The 16,278-nt window shown below is 34.7% G+C and overlaps 1 protein-coding gene and 1 long non-coding RNA gene across 10 annotated transcripts, besides 1 other annotated feature; one reads left to right on the top strand and one right to left on the bottom strand.

Annotated features, from left to right (window-relative positions):
- Positions 1–253: 253 nt before the first annotated feature.
- CG17715 (uncharacterized protein) lies at positions 254–10,575 on the bottom strand. Of its 8 annotated transcripts, NM_001259206.2 has the most exons (8): positions 10,387–10,575; positions 9,948–10,327; positions 5,703–5,825; positions 5,540–5,581; positions 5,422–5,489; positions 5,163–5,366; positions 5,025–5,102; positions 254–608 (listed from the first exon to the last, which is right to left on the bottom strand). In NM_001259206.2, the coding sequence occupies exons 2-8, from the start codon at positions 10,222–10,224 to the stop codon at positions 591–593; spliced, it is 810 nt and encodes a 269-aa protein (NP_001246135.1). In that variant the 5' UTR covers positions 10,225–10,327; positions 10,387–10,575; the 3' UTR covers positions 254–590. The 8 variants fall into 8 exon arrangements, with proteins under 8 accessions (NP_001246135.1, NP_001036410.1, NP_001036408.1 ...); NM_001042946.3 differs by lacking the exon at positions 254–608 and having other exon boundaries at positions 4,485–5,102; NM_001259207.2 differs by lacking the exon at positions 254–608 and having other exon boundaries at positions 4,485–5,102; positions 5,422–5,471.
- Positions 10,576–11,126: 551 nt separating this feature from the next.
- Positions 11,127–14,278, top strand: lncRNA:CR43266 (long non-coding RNA:CR43266). Of its 2 annotated transcripts, NR_167782.1 has the most exons (4): positions 11,127–11,233; positions 11,295–11,331; positions 11,397–13,605; positions 13,680–14,278. It is a non-coding gene; the product is annotated as a long non-coding RNA:CR43266 (long non-coding RNA). The 2 variants fall into 2 exon arrangements; NR_167783.1 differs by having other exon boundaries at positions 11,230–11,331.
- Positions 12,378–13,471: a mobile genetic element.
- Positions 14,279–16,278: the final 2,000 nt, after the last annotated feature.

Below are 16,278 nucleotides of genomic sequence, written 5' to 3'. Positions count from 1 at the left end.
ATTAAGATATATTAATTTTCAAAAGTGTGGCTGTGGCAGTGGCAGTTTTGTCTGTTTGTTGGCAACATGTATATGTCTCTGGAAACTGGAAACAGCTTCTACAGTTCCTGAGATCTCGACGTTTATATGGACGGACAGACGGACAGGGCCAAATCGACTCGGGTTTTAATATATAATATAGATATGTGACATATTTAAAAAATTTAAATAATCAAGTGACATATTCATAATCAAAAACTTTTACCGATATTTCAAAAAATACACTTTTTAAATGACTCATAGTAAGACAATATTAATAGGCAAAATGTAAAGCTCCGTTTGTCGTTAGGATGTTGCAGTTGGAGTCGATGATAGGCCTTATCGATAGGTATAGCGATATGGTGATGATTTTGGGCGGCCCCCCGCCTTTTTGAATCCAGTTGGGCGATCTGCCCGTTTGAATTATCCCCGTTCGCTCAGGGATTACTCTTAAATGGCCCGGATTATGCTCAATGATCCTAGTCGGGACAGGATTAGGAATTTGTCGGAGACCATGATTAAATGTAAATCATAGCTCAATCGCAGCCATACCGACGAGCCGCAGGTCACAGCTAAGGCAATATCTGTGTCTGAAATTATTTAAAACAGTTCAAAAATTTAAATTCACGCGAAGGTATTATTGTTTAGGAATTTATTGTTTACAATTTCTCTAGACTAACCGGGGTGCCGACTAAAGGGTCCCGGGTAATATTACATTGGAAGTCAGGAAAATAAAGGTTCCGTGGAGCAAGTCTACCTCGCCGACAAATAGTCATCCGGACTCGCCTGGGGGCAGAATGTGATTCCCTAGTGTAGTGGACAAGTAAGTTTCCAAAGTACGGATGCTTGGTTTGTAGGAGGAATGGACATGAGTTTAATATGTGGCTTATTGAAATAACACCTTGAAAAACGGACAAGTTGGTATTGAGTTTGAATTTAGTTAGTGTTATGATTGTGTCATCTGTCATCCAGCGCCAAAAAATTCGGTTTTTATAAGAACAATAGACCTGATTTTAAATTTTACCAGGACAATGACCCCCAACATAAGGCGCATAATGTGCGGAACTGCCTCAGAGTCCAGATCTGAACCCTACAGAAAATTTGTGGGTTCATTTGAAGAAAAAAGTCGCAAAAAGGTATACTAGAAGAGTGGCATAAGATCCCAAAACAATATGATCTTTAAAAGTTATTTTTTCAATGAAAAAAACGCATATAATATGTTATTAATTCTAAGGGTATGCATACAAAGTATTAGAATCGCCTCAAGTTATTATAATTTGCTATAAACTATAAGTCTAAGATAGCTTAAGTACTTTGTGCAAACAATTTCTTGGCTGTCAAATCTGTGCAAACTCGGATTTAGTTGTTTTTCTCGTTCATTGTTAATAGTTTTGTTATTATTTTTATACATATTGATAAAAAACATATGAATAAGATATTAATAAAATAAAATAGATATTAAAAAAAATATTTAAAAAATTTAATAAAGGGCCTTTATATTTTGAACTTTTGATATTTTTCTGGCTTGCGATATTCTTGTCCATAAGAATGAATAAGAATAAGAATGTCACGCTTTCAGTAAGTTGTGATGGCTTAATTAATTGGGGTGGAAAGTGAACTTTTTGAAATTTCTGCGAGATCGTTTTGTGCAGCAAATGCACAACCAAATGCATAAAAATCGGCCACTTACACAACGCATAAAGCGTAAAAGACGATTATGTACCGTTTGTTTAAAGAAATTTCTCGGAATAGGAGCAAAATAGAGAAAAAAAGAAAAGTGTGGACAGAATTTCTTGACAGTGTTCATTGTTAATAGTTTTCTTCTTTTTTTCATATTGATAAAAAACATATAAACACATAAATGTAAATAAAAAAATCCATAAAGGTAAACAAAAAGGCCTTAATTTCCATTGAAAGGCTGTAACGAACTGATTTTCTATGATCAGAAAGTTTGGGCGTTCGACCCACCAAATTTATGATTTGTGTGATTGCCCGACCAAGGAAAAGCAGATGGTTCTTATTATAGTCGATTTATTCTACTGTTATATGACTGACTCCTTTGGTGATCTCGATGCTCCTGCAGCGTTTTTTCGGAGTTAAAGATATTATAAGATAATATAATAATAGATATGATAATGTGGGTTTCAGCTTTATAAGCTGGACCAAATAAGTAAAAATTCAGTTTGAAAAATCAACTCAACGAATGTAGACGCTTGCTTATTTTGCAGCCCCTTCACAGAATCAGTTAGGCTGGGTTGTTTCTGGAGGTTTCACACAATTTTAAAGTTTTTTAATATTCGTTTGCTAAAATCGCCGCTCTAATTAGCTACCGTTTACACATTTATATTTATGCTAATAATTAATTAAATGTAATATATGTAATAATCGGTACACAGGGAACACCACGAGGAGGCCATTGTAATTGTAATTACTTATCGCATTTACTATTTGCGTTTATATTTCCGTACTTTACTATTGCAACAAAATGACAAAATACAAAGGAAATTATTATAACTATTGTAATTTAAAACATACATTTTATTGCAGTCATTGAAGTCATTGAGAAAAATATATGGGGCACAGTTAAAGATTCACTTCAGCTGTGCAGCAATATAATCGTTATTTAGGCAGAGAAGCTGCGTGAGCATCGAAGCCCCCCTCCCCCCTCTCACTCACTACTCTTCTCTCTTTAGGACTCTCGCACATATACCTTTTGCTTAGCGTTCTGCTTTCGCTCTACAATTAAATCGCTTATTATAACTCGCTTTCGTAAACTATGCATAAGCGAATCGATGCCCAAAATCGCTAAAATAAAAAACCACAATCGTTTAAAATCGCTACAATTAAAAACGTCTTATTAGCTACAGATGCATTTAAATATTGGCAAAGTGCAAATAAAAAATAAAAAGTTGAAGTGAAAACCACGACTTTATTGATTAAAATCCAATCCAATCCAACTACCCAAATAGTCCCTACAAAGCCTTTGAGTCTTCAGCTGTGCTGACCTTGGTGGCAGAGTTTCGACGTAGGCTTTGGGTTTCATTGTTTCAACTTTTAACATTATTTTTGTTATATCCGTTACACATAGAGTTAAAAGGTATACTAGCTTTGTTGAAAAGTATATAACAAGTACAACGAAGCGTTACCTACGATATAAAGTATACATATTCTTGATCAGGATCAATTCAAAAACTCCCCTTTATTCTCCAATATCTATCGATAACTCAGAATTTCGCGTTCGCTAAGTAGCATTCTCTCTTGTTTATATTTCACACATATATGCTGCAAACAGGGATATAAGGTCTTAAATTGCCCACGGGGTGTGCGCGTTCAGATTGTCAAATTGTTATCTGTTGGACATGATTTTCATTTTAAGGATGCTTACATCATTGTGTTGTAAAACAAATTTTTCAGAAAATTCTATTTTCCACAGGTAGCACGCTGGGTCACAATACTGCTGCATTACAATAATATATACATTGAATAAATAACAATTTTTGTATTAACATTCTTGTGTATGTCGATGCTGAAAGAGCAAATTTCTTTATAAAGAGGTAATAATTATAATGCAAGTAGGTACATCAAAGTGGGTTTTCTTACATGAGCATTTTGTTAAACGATTGCAAGTTAATTACTTACTCCATGAAAATATTGAATTTTTGCAAATTTATAGCCATTATTAAACAGCGTTTTAGCCAATATGATACATTTACCAACACATTTTAAAACCCATATAATTTTTGTAAATGAAAACGTCTTGACTTACTGGCCTGGTTACTCGTTACTCCTAGAGTAACAGGTAAATTTATTCTATTATTCTTTTACATACTTCCTACCCGATTATCTATATAGTGACATATCCATAAGTCCCTTAGACTTAAGCACATGCTGTACTTATGTGTCACATAATGGAAAAACCCAAAGCAAGGCTAAATGGAATAAACCCAAAATTCTCCAGAGGATGAAATCGAAAACCCCAAACAAATCACCCACATCGTTGCATCAACTTGTCAAATCAGCATGTTTCTACCTTCCAAGCCCAGACTCACAACCTCGAAAGCAGAAGTTTGAATTTCAATAAATAAAATCGTAAAAATCCAAGAGCGAATGAATGCTTTTGATTACAAGAGAACTAACTCCAACATCTCATTAGAACTCTAAAGTCCCAAGTCCATATTCAAAAAGCTCGACACCGAGGCTTGAACGTTAGTCAAGTTGAGTTAAATAATATTATATTTTTTTTTACTTATGAAAATTGTAAACTTGTAACGGTCGCAGTCGGTAGGGTCAACAAGGAAATCCTTTTAGTACGGTACTGATCAATTATAGAATTTCCTATACACCTAGCAATTCTGATCAGTGAATTAAAATCAGTGATTTCCCATAAAAATGGTTAAAAAAAGAATGTATGTGAAAGTAAATTTATATAACTAAAAAAAATCCCGTGAAGTCGGAAATAATATTTTATGAAAAATTTTAATTCTGTGAACTTTAATAAAAGAAGATAACAAAATAAAATAATATTAAACATACCAAAACTTACAACATGGCAGTCCCACAACTTTCTGAGATGCTTTCAAATCAACTATCGGGCAGATAAAAGAACTACATGACACACGATAAAAATATTTTTAAAACCTATTCAGTTAAGCGGCACTGTATAGAGTTAAAACTTAAGAAAGTATTGCACATGCATTTTGATGCTCAGGTAATTGGAGTAATCTGTTATAAATTTATTATGTAATAAAAAAAAATATTAAAAATTTGTGAAGAAAATTACCGCCGATGAGCATATGTTAACCTCAGATACTTTTGGTACGTTTTTTAAGTTGCCTAACAAACATTTGATACATATTCAAATTGTTGAACGAAAAATTCATAAATAATACAAAAAATTTATCCCTTTAAAACATGAAAAGAAAATGTTAAATTATTTCCGATATCCGTTCTCTTGACAAGCTGGAAAACATTTTCTAATTTTTCGGGATTTCATCTTTTACATTCACCTTATCTGCTTTTTCATCCATAAACCATAAAGGACACATTCCAAGCAAACAGCCTACAGTGATCCCGACAATCCGTCCCTAAAATAATAGATATTTCTATGAAAAAAATCCCTTTTATACGTTCTTTGAGGAACTTACGTAACTTGAAGACCGCTTGCTAGACTTTAATTCAAATTGCGCTGGAGTCAAATTGGGCTGCTTTAGACCCAATATCTGGCACCCATTCTCAACGTAGGTGGCCATAGTGATGCCTAAAATATCGCTTATGGTGTTTCCTAGTCCTGCGGCTGCCATTGTAGACAGCGTTATAAAGTGGCCCAAATAATATTCAATGTATTCACCCTACAAATTGCAATTTCTATAGAAGTTTATATTGTTAGCTTTATATCATACTTACCGCCATGATCATTATGAAATTGTCAAGGAATCCGAAAGCGATAAACGGCACTGCATTTACAAAGAAAACTGCAAATATACGATGACTTATAAGCCAACAAGTTTTGACATTTACTTACTGCTGTACAATTGACCTGCCGTGGGGGATGCTGCCGTCTCAACTGGAAGCAAAATAAAAATGAAAGTATGATACCTTCATTGCGACAAGAGATCGATGATGGTCCGGCTGCTGTAATATTTTTACTGGCACAGCTTGTGTTAGTGGCTGATATCGTTATTTACCCAATTTTTTTCGCAGCCAATCATCGGGCACTGCGCAAAAAGTTCCCGCAATAACTTGGCCCAATTCCGTCTTATTAGAAAGTCGTCCGAAGCGAGTGCGCCAACTACCGAAAGCCAGTTGACCTTAAAACCGATGTAGATTGAAGTGTTAGCCGGGACGGTGAAGTGTTTTTTGTTCCAGTGTCAAATATGTGTTATTAAGAAATCGTTGTTGGGAGTCGAGAGGAATATGAAAAAAAAAATAAAATGTTTGTCAAGAAACATAAAAATTTAAATAAGTGTACAGTGTTAACCTTTTCCGTTTTTATGTATAAGACTATAATGTTTTTAACGACATCACCAGCGCACAAACATGATGTGTCTTTTGACACCACAATTGATTGAAGACGTAAACGGTATCGATGACTTTCCAAACTTTATCTATATCATTCCCAATCCAATTCTCACAAAACACACACACAGAATTTAAAATCTGTGTATTACTTTGGGTGGCATGCAGTTAAAAATATCAAAATTGTTTTGCTGCGTTTCGTACAAACAATTTTCGCTTGTCCAATATCCTTTAATTGTCTTACAGCATTAGAAATAGAAAAAACCATTTTCCAATTCATATGTCCTCCATACGAAAAATTCCCACCTCCGAATAACTACACTGAGCCTATAGGAACTGTTACCTTCCCACCCCTACCAAGTAGATAAATGCATAAGGCTTCACACCCACTCACAACTTAGGAAATGGAAGGGTTCTATGAACATTACGCACTATTCCCTCCCACAATTTTTTAATAGAAGCAAATATTAACTATGTAAATTATCGAAAGACATAATTTAAGACAAAAACACGTCAATCTTTAATCTGTAAGAAAACACAAAAAAAGGCACAAGAGTAAAGAAGACAGTGCAATTACCATCTGTAAGCTATATTCCATATTTCTACTCCCCAATTCAAATTAGTTCATTCGAAACATTTAACACATCCTCGATGCGCATGCGAAATGTTATAATGTTACATCACCCTTGCAAAACAAAACAAAATCCAAAACGATGCAATGGTTTTTTATCAACTCTTCCTCTAACTAAAAAATATCTACCCAAGACCTTACTTTATTTACATTAAAAGCTAGAGGCAGCACTTTCTTCAGCATTGCCGACAAACACCTTAAAGACCGGTATCTACTTTTCTGAACTCTAGCGAAATTGTTACCTTGCATGGAGCAATACAAATTTGTATATGTCACACCGTATCCCTTTTCTCACTCACAAACCCTAAAGAGCACCCGTACTATGCCTCATCAATTCGTACTCTGACGTAGAAGCAAAAGAACTAGACCATTACTTACCACTTCAACTGAAAACGAGACAAACACAATTGAGATCGGTCCCTTACCAACGTACTCCTCTTTACTCTCTTACAATATTATTAACTTATCACCCATATAAGCCGTACATATAAGTATGAGATCTAACTAAAAGACTAAGGGTGGGCAAACGTTAAAAATGAATTTTGAAGGATGGGCAAACGAAATTATTTAGTTTTAAAAGGTGGGCAATAGAAATTATTTATTTTTAAATGGTGGGCAAACGCTTTTTATTGGAAGTTTTTATTTTAAAGAGGTGGGCTAACGAAATTGGGTGTATTTTAAATGTGGGCAATCGAAAAAAAATTTTTGTTAAAGGTTTTTTAAAGGGTGGGCAAACGATAAAAACTAATAATAATGGTTGGGCAAACGTTTTTTGTTGATAATATTTGGTTTTAAGAGATGGGCAAACGATTTACTCTCTGATTAGACCGAGGTAAACTTAAAAGCCTTATATTTTCTAAAGTATAAATTTTTTCAAAATTCTAAAGGGTGGGCAAACGATGTTATTGCGATTTTAAAAAAAAAATTTTGAAAAAAGCGAAATTTTTGATTTTCGAAAATTCATATCTCAAAAACTGGACGTGGGCAAAAAAAACTAATTGGTGGGCAAACATGGGCGAAAAATGGGCAAACGATTCCAGCTTTCAAATTTCAAAAATTCGATTTTTCCGACCCCAGCTTCTTTGAGCTATTCTTTTGGTAACAAAATCACAGACTCGCCCAGAATGAAATACTTATACAATAAACTACTGAAAGAATAAAATGGTTTAACTATTCATCAGCAAAATAGGCAGAAACGTGTACTAGTGGACATAATAGGTTCATATTTTAAATTTCTTTGTATTGACACAATCGTTTATGAACTTATGCAATTTATTGTATACATAGAAGACCTAGAAATGGGCATGCAACTTTCACGTCTGGGACTTTTGAATCCAAAATAACTCAATTACAATAAGTTATAAAGCATTAACAACCAGAATATACATTTCAGCAAAACATCAACTAGGATTGATCACAAAATTAAGGAATTATTACTCATTTCACATATCCCTATTAACCAAAATACCATCAACACCATTAAAATTATTCCTATCTGACCACAAAAAAACAAATCAAATATCAAAAAACATATATATCCAAACATATTTGGAAGATGAGAATAAAATTTATAATCAAGACAAAGAAACAAGAAATTAATAATGAATGCATTAAAAAATTAATTAAGCGTAAGAATCCAATTTGTAATAATAATAAAATACTTTATGTAACAATAATAATTGTAATTATTATTAGTTGTAGTTATTATTAGTTGTAATTGTTCTATCAAAAATGTATACACTAAGTCCACTACTCTTCTTAATAAAAAAATTAAGAAACAAAAAAAATTATAAAGAACTACAAGAAAAAAATATCAAGATATTAATATCTACAAGAAATAAAACAGGCACAAAACAAGTTGCCTACATTATACCCTGTAATGCTAGCCCATGCATAGGCAACCCATTTAAGGGGAGGGAAGTAACATATTAAAGAAAGAAGAATATGCTGAGTGGAAAAATCCACACAATCCACATTCACTCATCATTGTATACAATTAATAACCCAAGCGCGAGATCTCGCTCCCGGAATAATGTAAGCAAAAGGGAAGCACAGGAAAGATTTTTGTCACTAAAATTTAGTTAAATTTATCTGAGATCAAAAGAATAAAGACATGGAAAGTATTTCTCTGATATTTATACCCGTTTATTTATACCCGTATAGAAAAAGGGTATACTAGATGCGTTGAAAAGTATGTAACAGGTAGAATGAAGCGTCTCCGAACATATAAAGTATACAAGTATGTATTCTTGATCAGAATCGATCTAGCCAGTTTGTCCGTATGAATGTCGAAATCTCCGAAACTGTAAAAGCTATAAGGTCGATTCAGATGCTCTAGAGAGCCAAAGACGCAGTGCTACTTTGTTGACACACGCTGCCACGCCCTGCCACGTTTTTGAACCATTTTTCGATATGTTTTCATAATCTTATTATTTTTTGGCACGCCGACTTAAACGCCCTAAGGCCGCCAAAACGGTGGAACAATTTTTAATTTTTATTAATTTTAATTCCCAATATCTATCGATGTTCCAGAAAAATTATGCAATTTCGAGTTCGCATTCACACTAGCTGAGTAACGGGTATATATTATAGTCAGGGAACTCGATTATAGCATTGTCTCTTGTTTTTATTCCTAGCGTTTTCAAATTCCATCTTTCAAATTTTAAAAATTTGATTTTTTCGATGCCAGCTTCTTGAGCTCGTAGGATTTTAGTTGCAATCATACGGAACCAAAATTTTTATTTTCAAAAATTTACCAAACTTTGTTTTTGGAAATATCTTTTGAGTTAAGCTGACTTGAACAAATGCATCTTTTTATGCGTTTTCAACATTAATTTTGTAATACTATCTTCAATTATCCCAACAATTTGAAGTTTTTACTTCAACACCGCTTTTTCTTCTAAATTAAATTATTTTTAATGTAAGCTGTAAGCCGTTAAGCCAATCAGTGCAGAATTTTTTTTTGCAATTTATGAAAGCAGTGTCAGCATTTTACCGAAAATGTATTCAAAGCTTAAGTATGTCGTTTCTTCGTTTCCCTCAATTTATCACGTTTAGCTAGCAAAATCGTACTTTGTTTAATATGTACAGGTAATACCTATTAAAAGGATATTGTATAAACAAACTTTTAATATATACTGAGCGGTTATATATCTTTATTAATTTTGAAGTTTAAATTTGGATACGTTTCTTGTTTTGCAAATAGTTAGCAGACATAACAATACCCCATGTTTATTTCTTTTAAGTCAATTTAAATAAAAAAGGTATTTCGAAAAGAACTTACTCTCGTATAATTTTTTTTCCTTGTCGGCATCTAGCCTGCCAAGAGCGGAGCGCAGGTTGCCGCGTTCCTCGTCATCAAGGTTGCATAGCAACTCCAACGCCCGCTCCATAGACAAATGTGTGCTAAACTTTGAGTAGTTTCTACAGGTAAATGGGCTAGATGTAGAAGATGGCGGGATAATCAGTTGCGTCCTCAATAGCTCTCTGCCTCGGGGCCACGATCTTATAATGTATTGTCGCGTTACGCCCCTAATAGCGGATTGAAATTTATTTCGCATTATTAGCGATCTCTTGGTTTACAGTGCTTTCTTAGGCAAATGCAATCCCACGTCAAATAATCCGAGCAGAATACGCCACGGAAGGCTGATTAATATCCGCGTCCTGTTTGCAGCAAGACATACATATGTATTTCGCAGGTTTTGAGTACACACACAACTCACTGTGCCTTGATCGAAAATTAATTTTCGTGTGATTCGAACGTGTCTGTTTCACTGTAAGCCGTTCAGCCAATCAGTGCAGAATTTTTATTTGTTTTGTTTAATAAATTGAGGGGAGATTTTTTGAAACATATATTATGCATTCCCATTTGTGTGGTTATCACGCGTTTAAAGAAAAAAGACAATAATAAATATTTCAGTTGAAACTATAAATAACGAACGGTAACATTAATAGCATCTAAAATAAATGGGGTATTCCCAAAAATGTTTAATCGCTATTTTTAACTTATTTGTAAATAAACTTATATTGTACCTATATGATAAGTACCATCTTATTTTTACTCTTCAGAGAGAGCCCTGCAGCTGTTATTTCTTCTTCACGGTTAATTTAATTCCCCTAAGAAACACAAAGACTAATCGACTGTGTGCTGGCATTGACATGTATTTTAATAAATATTTTAAGCTAGAGGCTTTTCTTTTACCATTGTTTTTCATTAGCGTATATATTGATATTATTTAAAACTAATTTAAATTCGATATCATTTGCAAACTACATTTTAATGTTTCTCTTAAATCCACACTCACATGAGTTTCCTCTCGATATAAAAAAAAAACGAAGACGAAGCGTTCTATAGCATTATATCGCTTTATGAGTTTTATTAGCCCCGAAGAACGAAAAATTGTTCAAATGGAAATTTCCTAACAGATGAATAGCTTATGTTTTGGGTCATTAAAATTGGGGAGAAAAATTATATCATACAATAAGTTCAAATCATTTCTCAACAATTTTGGCGGGTGTGAATAATGTATAATAATATAATTGGAGGAGAAATTCATAATAGATCCCCAGGTAACGATGTTCGTAATGATAGACGGAATTATATGTGTAATTAATGAACCGGTATAATCAGCGACATTACCAACACGGACAGTTATTATCGTTCCTTTGTAAGTAATGCAGCTGGCATTTGAATGGCAAACTAGATCAAGTGGGCTTATACATAATTTCAAAGGGGAAATAACCGGATCCCCGCGGCCTATAGAGGGACGGCGCAAGTGCAGCTCGAGGCAGTCTGTCTCAACACGCGAGGAGCCGTACGTACGCGAGAATAGTCGAGGAGAGTACCGACGCGAGTCTCGCGGTCAGCGCGCAGTCGGACAGTCGGAGTCTGAAGGAGGAGGAGTAAACAGTTAGTCAACCAGACCGCGCGTGGAAGGAGGTGGTGTGAGTGAGAACGTTGGTAAAGAACAAGCATTGGAAGCGTCGGGCAGCAAGAGGCCCGCAGGACACAGAAGAACGAGCAGTCCAAGTGAAGAGTAATCCTCGGAGTGGAGGAGCAAGAACCTGGCGTGTTCGAAAGGGACAGTGGAATCAGTGGTCGGCAAAGGTGGTCCCAGGCCGAGCGTTGCCTCAACCCGTGGACGATACACCTTGCCCCATAACATCCTAATCCCGGTCAGGTCGACACGTCGTCCATTGTCAAGGAAGCAAACGCCGCAGGAGCAGCGCGATCACCGGAGGAGTCAGCCGTTAAAACATTACAATAAATCGACTAAAATTAGAACCTCTGCTTTTCCTTGGTCGTGCAATCACACAAATCATAAATTAGAAAATCAGTTCGTTACAGCCATTCAATGCAAAATTAAGGACTTTTTGTTTACCTTTATGGATTTTTTTAATCGTTTATATGTTTTTTATCAACATGAAGAAAATAATAAGAAAACTATTAACAATGAACGATAAAAACAACTGAATCCAAGTTTGCGTAATTTTGACACTTTCAAAAAATTCTTTGCACACTTTTATTTTGTTTTCTATTTTGCTCCCTTTCCGAGAAATTTCTATAAACAAATTGTACATAATCGTCGTTTAAGCTTTATGCGTTGTGTAAGTAGCCGATTTTTATGGATTTGGTTGTGAAATTTGCTCAATTTTGCATCGTTGTGAAATTTAGAAATGCCTGGCAATAGATTGAGTTTTGCAATAGTTCAACCAAAGACACTAGAATAACAAGATGCGTAACGCCATACGATTTTTTGGCACACGATTTTTTCGCCGTGGCTCTAGAGGTGGCTCCAGGCTCTCTCGAATTTTTGTTAGAGAGCGAGAGAGCGGAGAGCGCTACAGCGAACAGCTATTTTCATCGCATAAAGTGATAGCAGACAACTGTATGTGTGCACACGTATGCTCATGCATTGTAAATTTGACAACATATGCCCTTCACCTTAGAAGTTCTTTGACTTTAAATCTATATTATTTTTGATCAATTGGCACCATGCGAAAAATTCTTGTTTTGCATTATTATTATTATATGAAAATAGATTAGAAATAGCCAAATCTATGTACATATCAGAAAAATAAATTTCAAAAATGACTTTATATAAGAATATTTGTCATTAGAGTATTCATCTTGCGGCGTGTGAAAAATTAATAAGGCAATGATTGTTGAGTGCTTGTGTCCGCACTTCGTGCCTCAAGATATGAACCAAGGAAAGACACTAGAATAATTGTAGTGTCTTTGATATTACTTTTGCAATAAACAGTTATCATATTTAATTATTTAGTATATTTATTAAATCATTTGACTTAATATGATGTAACATTAACATTAAAAGTGTTTCAAAAAAAATATTTCGCTTTTAAAATATTGTCAGATGAGAGACAAATTAGAATTAAACATAAATATAAATGTGTAAACGGTAGCTAATTCGAGCGGCGATTTTAACAAACAAATTTAATAAGCTTTAAAATTATAAAAGTCAGGTCGCGAATTTTTAAAAATTATTTTATTTTATCATATTGCTACGAAATTGGCAAAAACTACCCTAATATGTACAATGTAAATTCGTTTCTTCGATCAGAATTGATTTCGGCCCGAAAACCTTCTTCTAGCACAACACACACACATATACGCGTTCTCGTCTCTTGTTTTTACTCACACAAGCAAGCAAATTCTATTTTTAGATTTCTTACGCTCTCAGCGTGAGCGAGCGGAAAGAGAGCAACTTTGGCCGTCTCTAAAAAAGTGGCTGCATAGTGCAAAACCAATGTATGGCCGTTACGCATCTTGTTATTCTAGTGTCTTTGGTTCAACTGATTTATTATAATCACCATTTGGGAAAATCTGTCACGAAATTGTCAGAAATGTTTTCTGCATCGCGGAGAACAGTTTAATTGCGCAGAAAACAAGGGCAGATTGGAATCAAATTGTGGAACAGAAGGTAAAAGTAAAATCCAACCGTTCAGACCGACTTATCGTGCGAAAAATTCATTAAAATCCGCAAATATCGTTTAGAAGTGTGACCCCCAGCATAAGGCGCATAATGTGCGGAACTGCCTGCTTTACAACTGCGGCAAGGTCATCGATAGAGTCCAGATCTGATGTGGGTTCATTTGAAGAAAAAAGTCGCAAAAAGGTCACCAAACAACCGATCAGCACTGAGCTGCTATACTAGAAGAGTGGCATAAGATCCCACAACAATATGATCTTTAAAAGTTATTTTTTCAATGAAAAAAACGCCTATAATATGTTATTAATGCTAAGGGTATGCATACAAAGTATTAGAATTACCTCAAGCTTTTATAATTTGTTATAAACTATAAGTCTAAGATAGCTTAAGTACTTTGTGCAAACAATTTTTTTGTTGTTTTAGTTGTTTTTAGTTGTTTTTCTCGTTCAGAAAATTTGTGGGTTCATTTGAAGAAAAAGTGGCAAAAAGGTCACCAAACAATTACCTCAAGTTATTATAATTTGTTATAAACTATAAGTCTAAGATAGCTTAAGTACTTTGTACAAACAAATGTCAAATCTGTACAAACTTGGATTTAGTTGTTTTTCTCATTCATTGTTAATAGTTTTGTTTTTTTGTTTTGTTTTACATATTGATAAAAAAACATATGAATAAATAGATGTTAATAAAAAAAATTCATGAATTTTAATAAAAGGCCTTTATATATTTGCATTTAAAATCAAAAATACAATTTATTATCATCGTGCAAACAATTTCTTGACAAACTGTATGCATTTCGCGATGATGATGATTTCTTTTAAGTACTGTGTAAGGCATTGACGGTCACGAACTTTTGATATTTTTCTGGCTTGCGATATTCTTGTCGATAAGAATGAATAAGAATGTCACGCTTTCAGTAAGTTGTGATGGCTTAATTGATCAGGGGTGGAAAGTGAACTTTTGGAAATTTCTGCGAGATCGTTTTGTACAGCTAAAAGTCTGCATCACTACAGCTCTGAAATCCTTCACTTTAAAACCTGGGAGTAAAAGTAGTTACCAATGGAATCGTTTGCCCATGTTTCAAAACGTCAAAAAGTTGACTTTTTTAATTTTTTTAAATCGCAGCAATTGCCCACCCTTAAGAACTTTGAAAAAATCTAATAAGAAAATATAAGACAATAAAGTAAATATCGATATACTCAAGGAATAAAGTATTTGAATAACTCTTAAATTTAATATTATAAATTAGAATCGTTGCCCAAGCATTATTACTTGTTACTTGTTATTACTCGTTCGCCCACCCTTAAAAATAATTTATTGCGTTTGCTCATCATTTAAAATTACTTATTATCGTTTGCTCTCCATTAAAAATAATTATTTCGATTACCCCGCCCATTAAAATTATTGGATAAGTTGGCAAAATATGAGGCAATATATAAGGTCGTTTACCGAATGTTCGGTGTTCGGTTGTTGTGTTGATGGTCAAGAGCGGTGGGTCGAAGTCAGCGATTTCGAGTGGGCGATGAAATTGTTGGTAGACCCTCAACTGGCGCAAACCTGGAGAGCGTTGGTTGGTAGTGGGTAGGGGGAAGGTACATGGAGATGGTTCATAACTCCTCTCCCTCAAAGATCTAAGTCCCGCAGATTATTGGGCTTTGGGTGCCCTGCCCGTATCCTATGTTTCCATATCCGTTAAACAGTCTTGCACGACTGGAATACCTTTGGTCCATGTCCTTATGTCTCCACATTGAAGACTTTAACATAGTGAATAACAACTAGAATGAAACGAGACCTTCAAATAGCCAAGATTTCTCAAAACCTAATCTTGTAAAACACACCAATTCACAAGTTCATTAGGCTTAAAAAACCTAAGAAGAAAAAACACCAATAATAAACCAAACAATCAAACATAGCCTTATCTACCCACCAAAACAGTAAAACTTCATAAATACAAGCCATCATGGAGCCTACCCAACCTAATAGAAAAATAACTCCAGATCGATATAGAACAATCCTACCCAAATTGGATCGACCAAATAAAAATAATACGACTTCGACTAGGACACACAAACATAATCCACCTACACTAACTAAATCCAAACTCAATACCAACTTGTCCGTTTTGCCAACGTGATATTTCAATAAGCCACGAGCTTATCGACCATATGTTCGGGTGATTTTTGGCCGGATAGTATGGTGGTAAAAGAGTTCGAAGCTAAGATAAAAAATAGGAAAAAAGGGCTCGTGGGAATTAAACTTCCCTCACGTGGCCAGACCACTGCACCATCCGCCTCTTCATCTTCTTCCTCTTCAAAAAACTAACAATGAATCTTACTATCTCCTATGAAAAGGCTTGCGTAGCAAATTAAGCAAATTGTATTGTGATAGTCTTTCATTTGCATCCCATATAATAGTGCTCACAGAGACTTGGTTAAAGTCGGAGATACTTAACTCCGAAGTCTTCCCAGGTACGTACGCTATATATAGGTTTGACCGTCCCTCCAGACGGGGAGGTGGAGTCTTAATTGCGGTTAGATCTACCCTCGCGTCGGAGGAGTTACTAAAGCTGTCTCCTTCCGACAGATCAGTTTATATTACGTGCTCGTATATTCCGCCATCTTCTGAATTCCCAGAATATCAGAATCATCTGTCCGCTATCCAGTC

Source organism: Drosophila melanogaster, chromosome 2L (assembly GCF_000001215.4).
Source record: "Drosophila melanogaster chromosome 2L".
Lineage (NCBI taxonomy): Eukaryota > Metazoa > Arthropoda > Insecta > Diptera > Drosophilidae > Drosophila > Drosophila melanogaster.
Note: the sequence above shows the minus strand (reverse complement) of the source record. Positions and strands in the feature narration are given on the sequence as shown.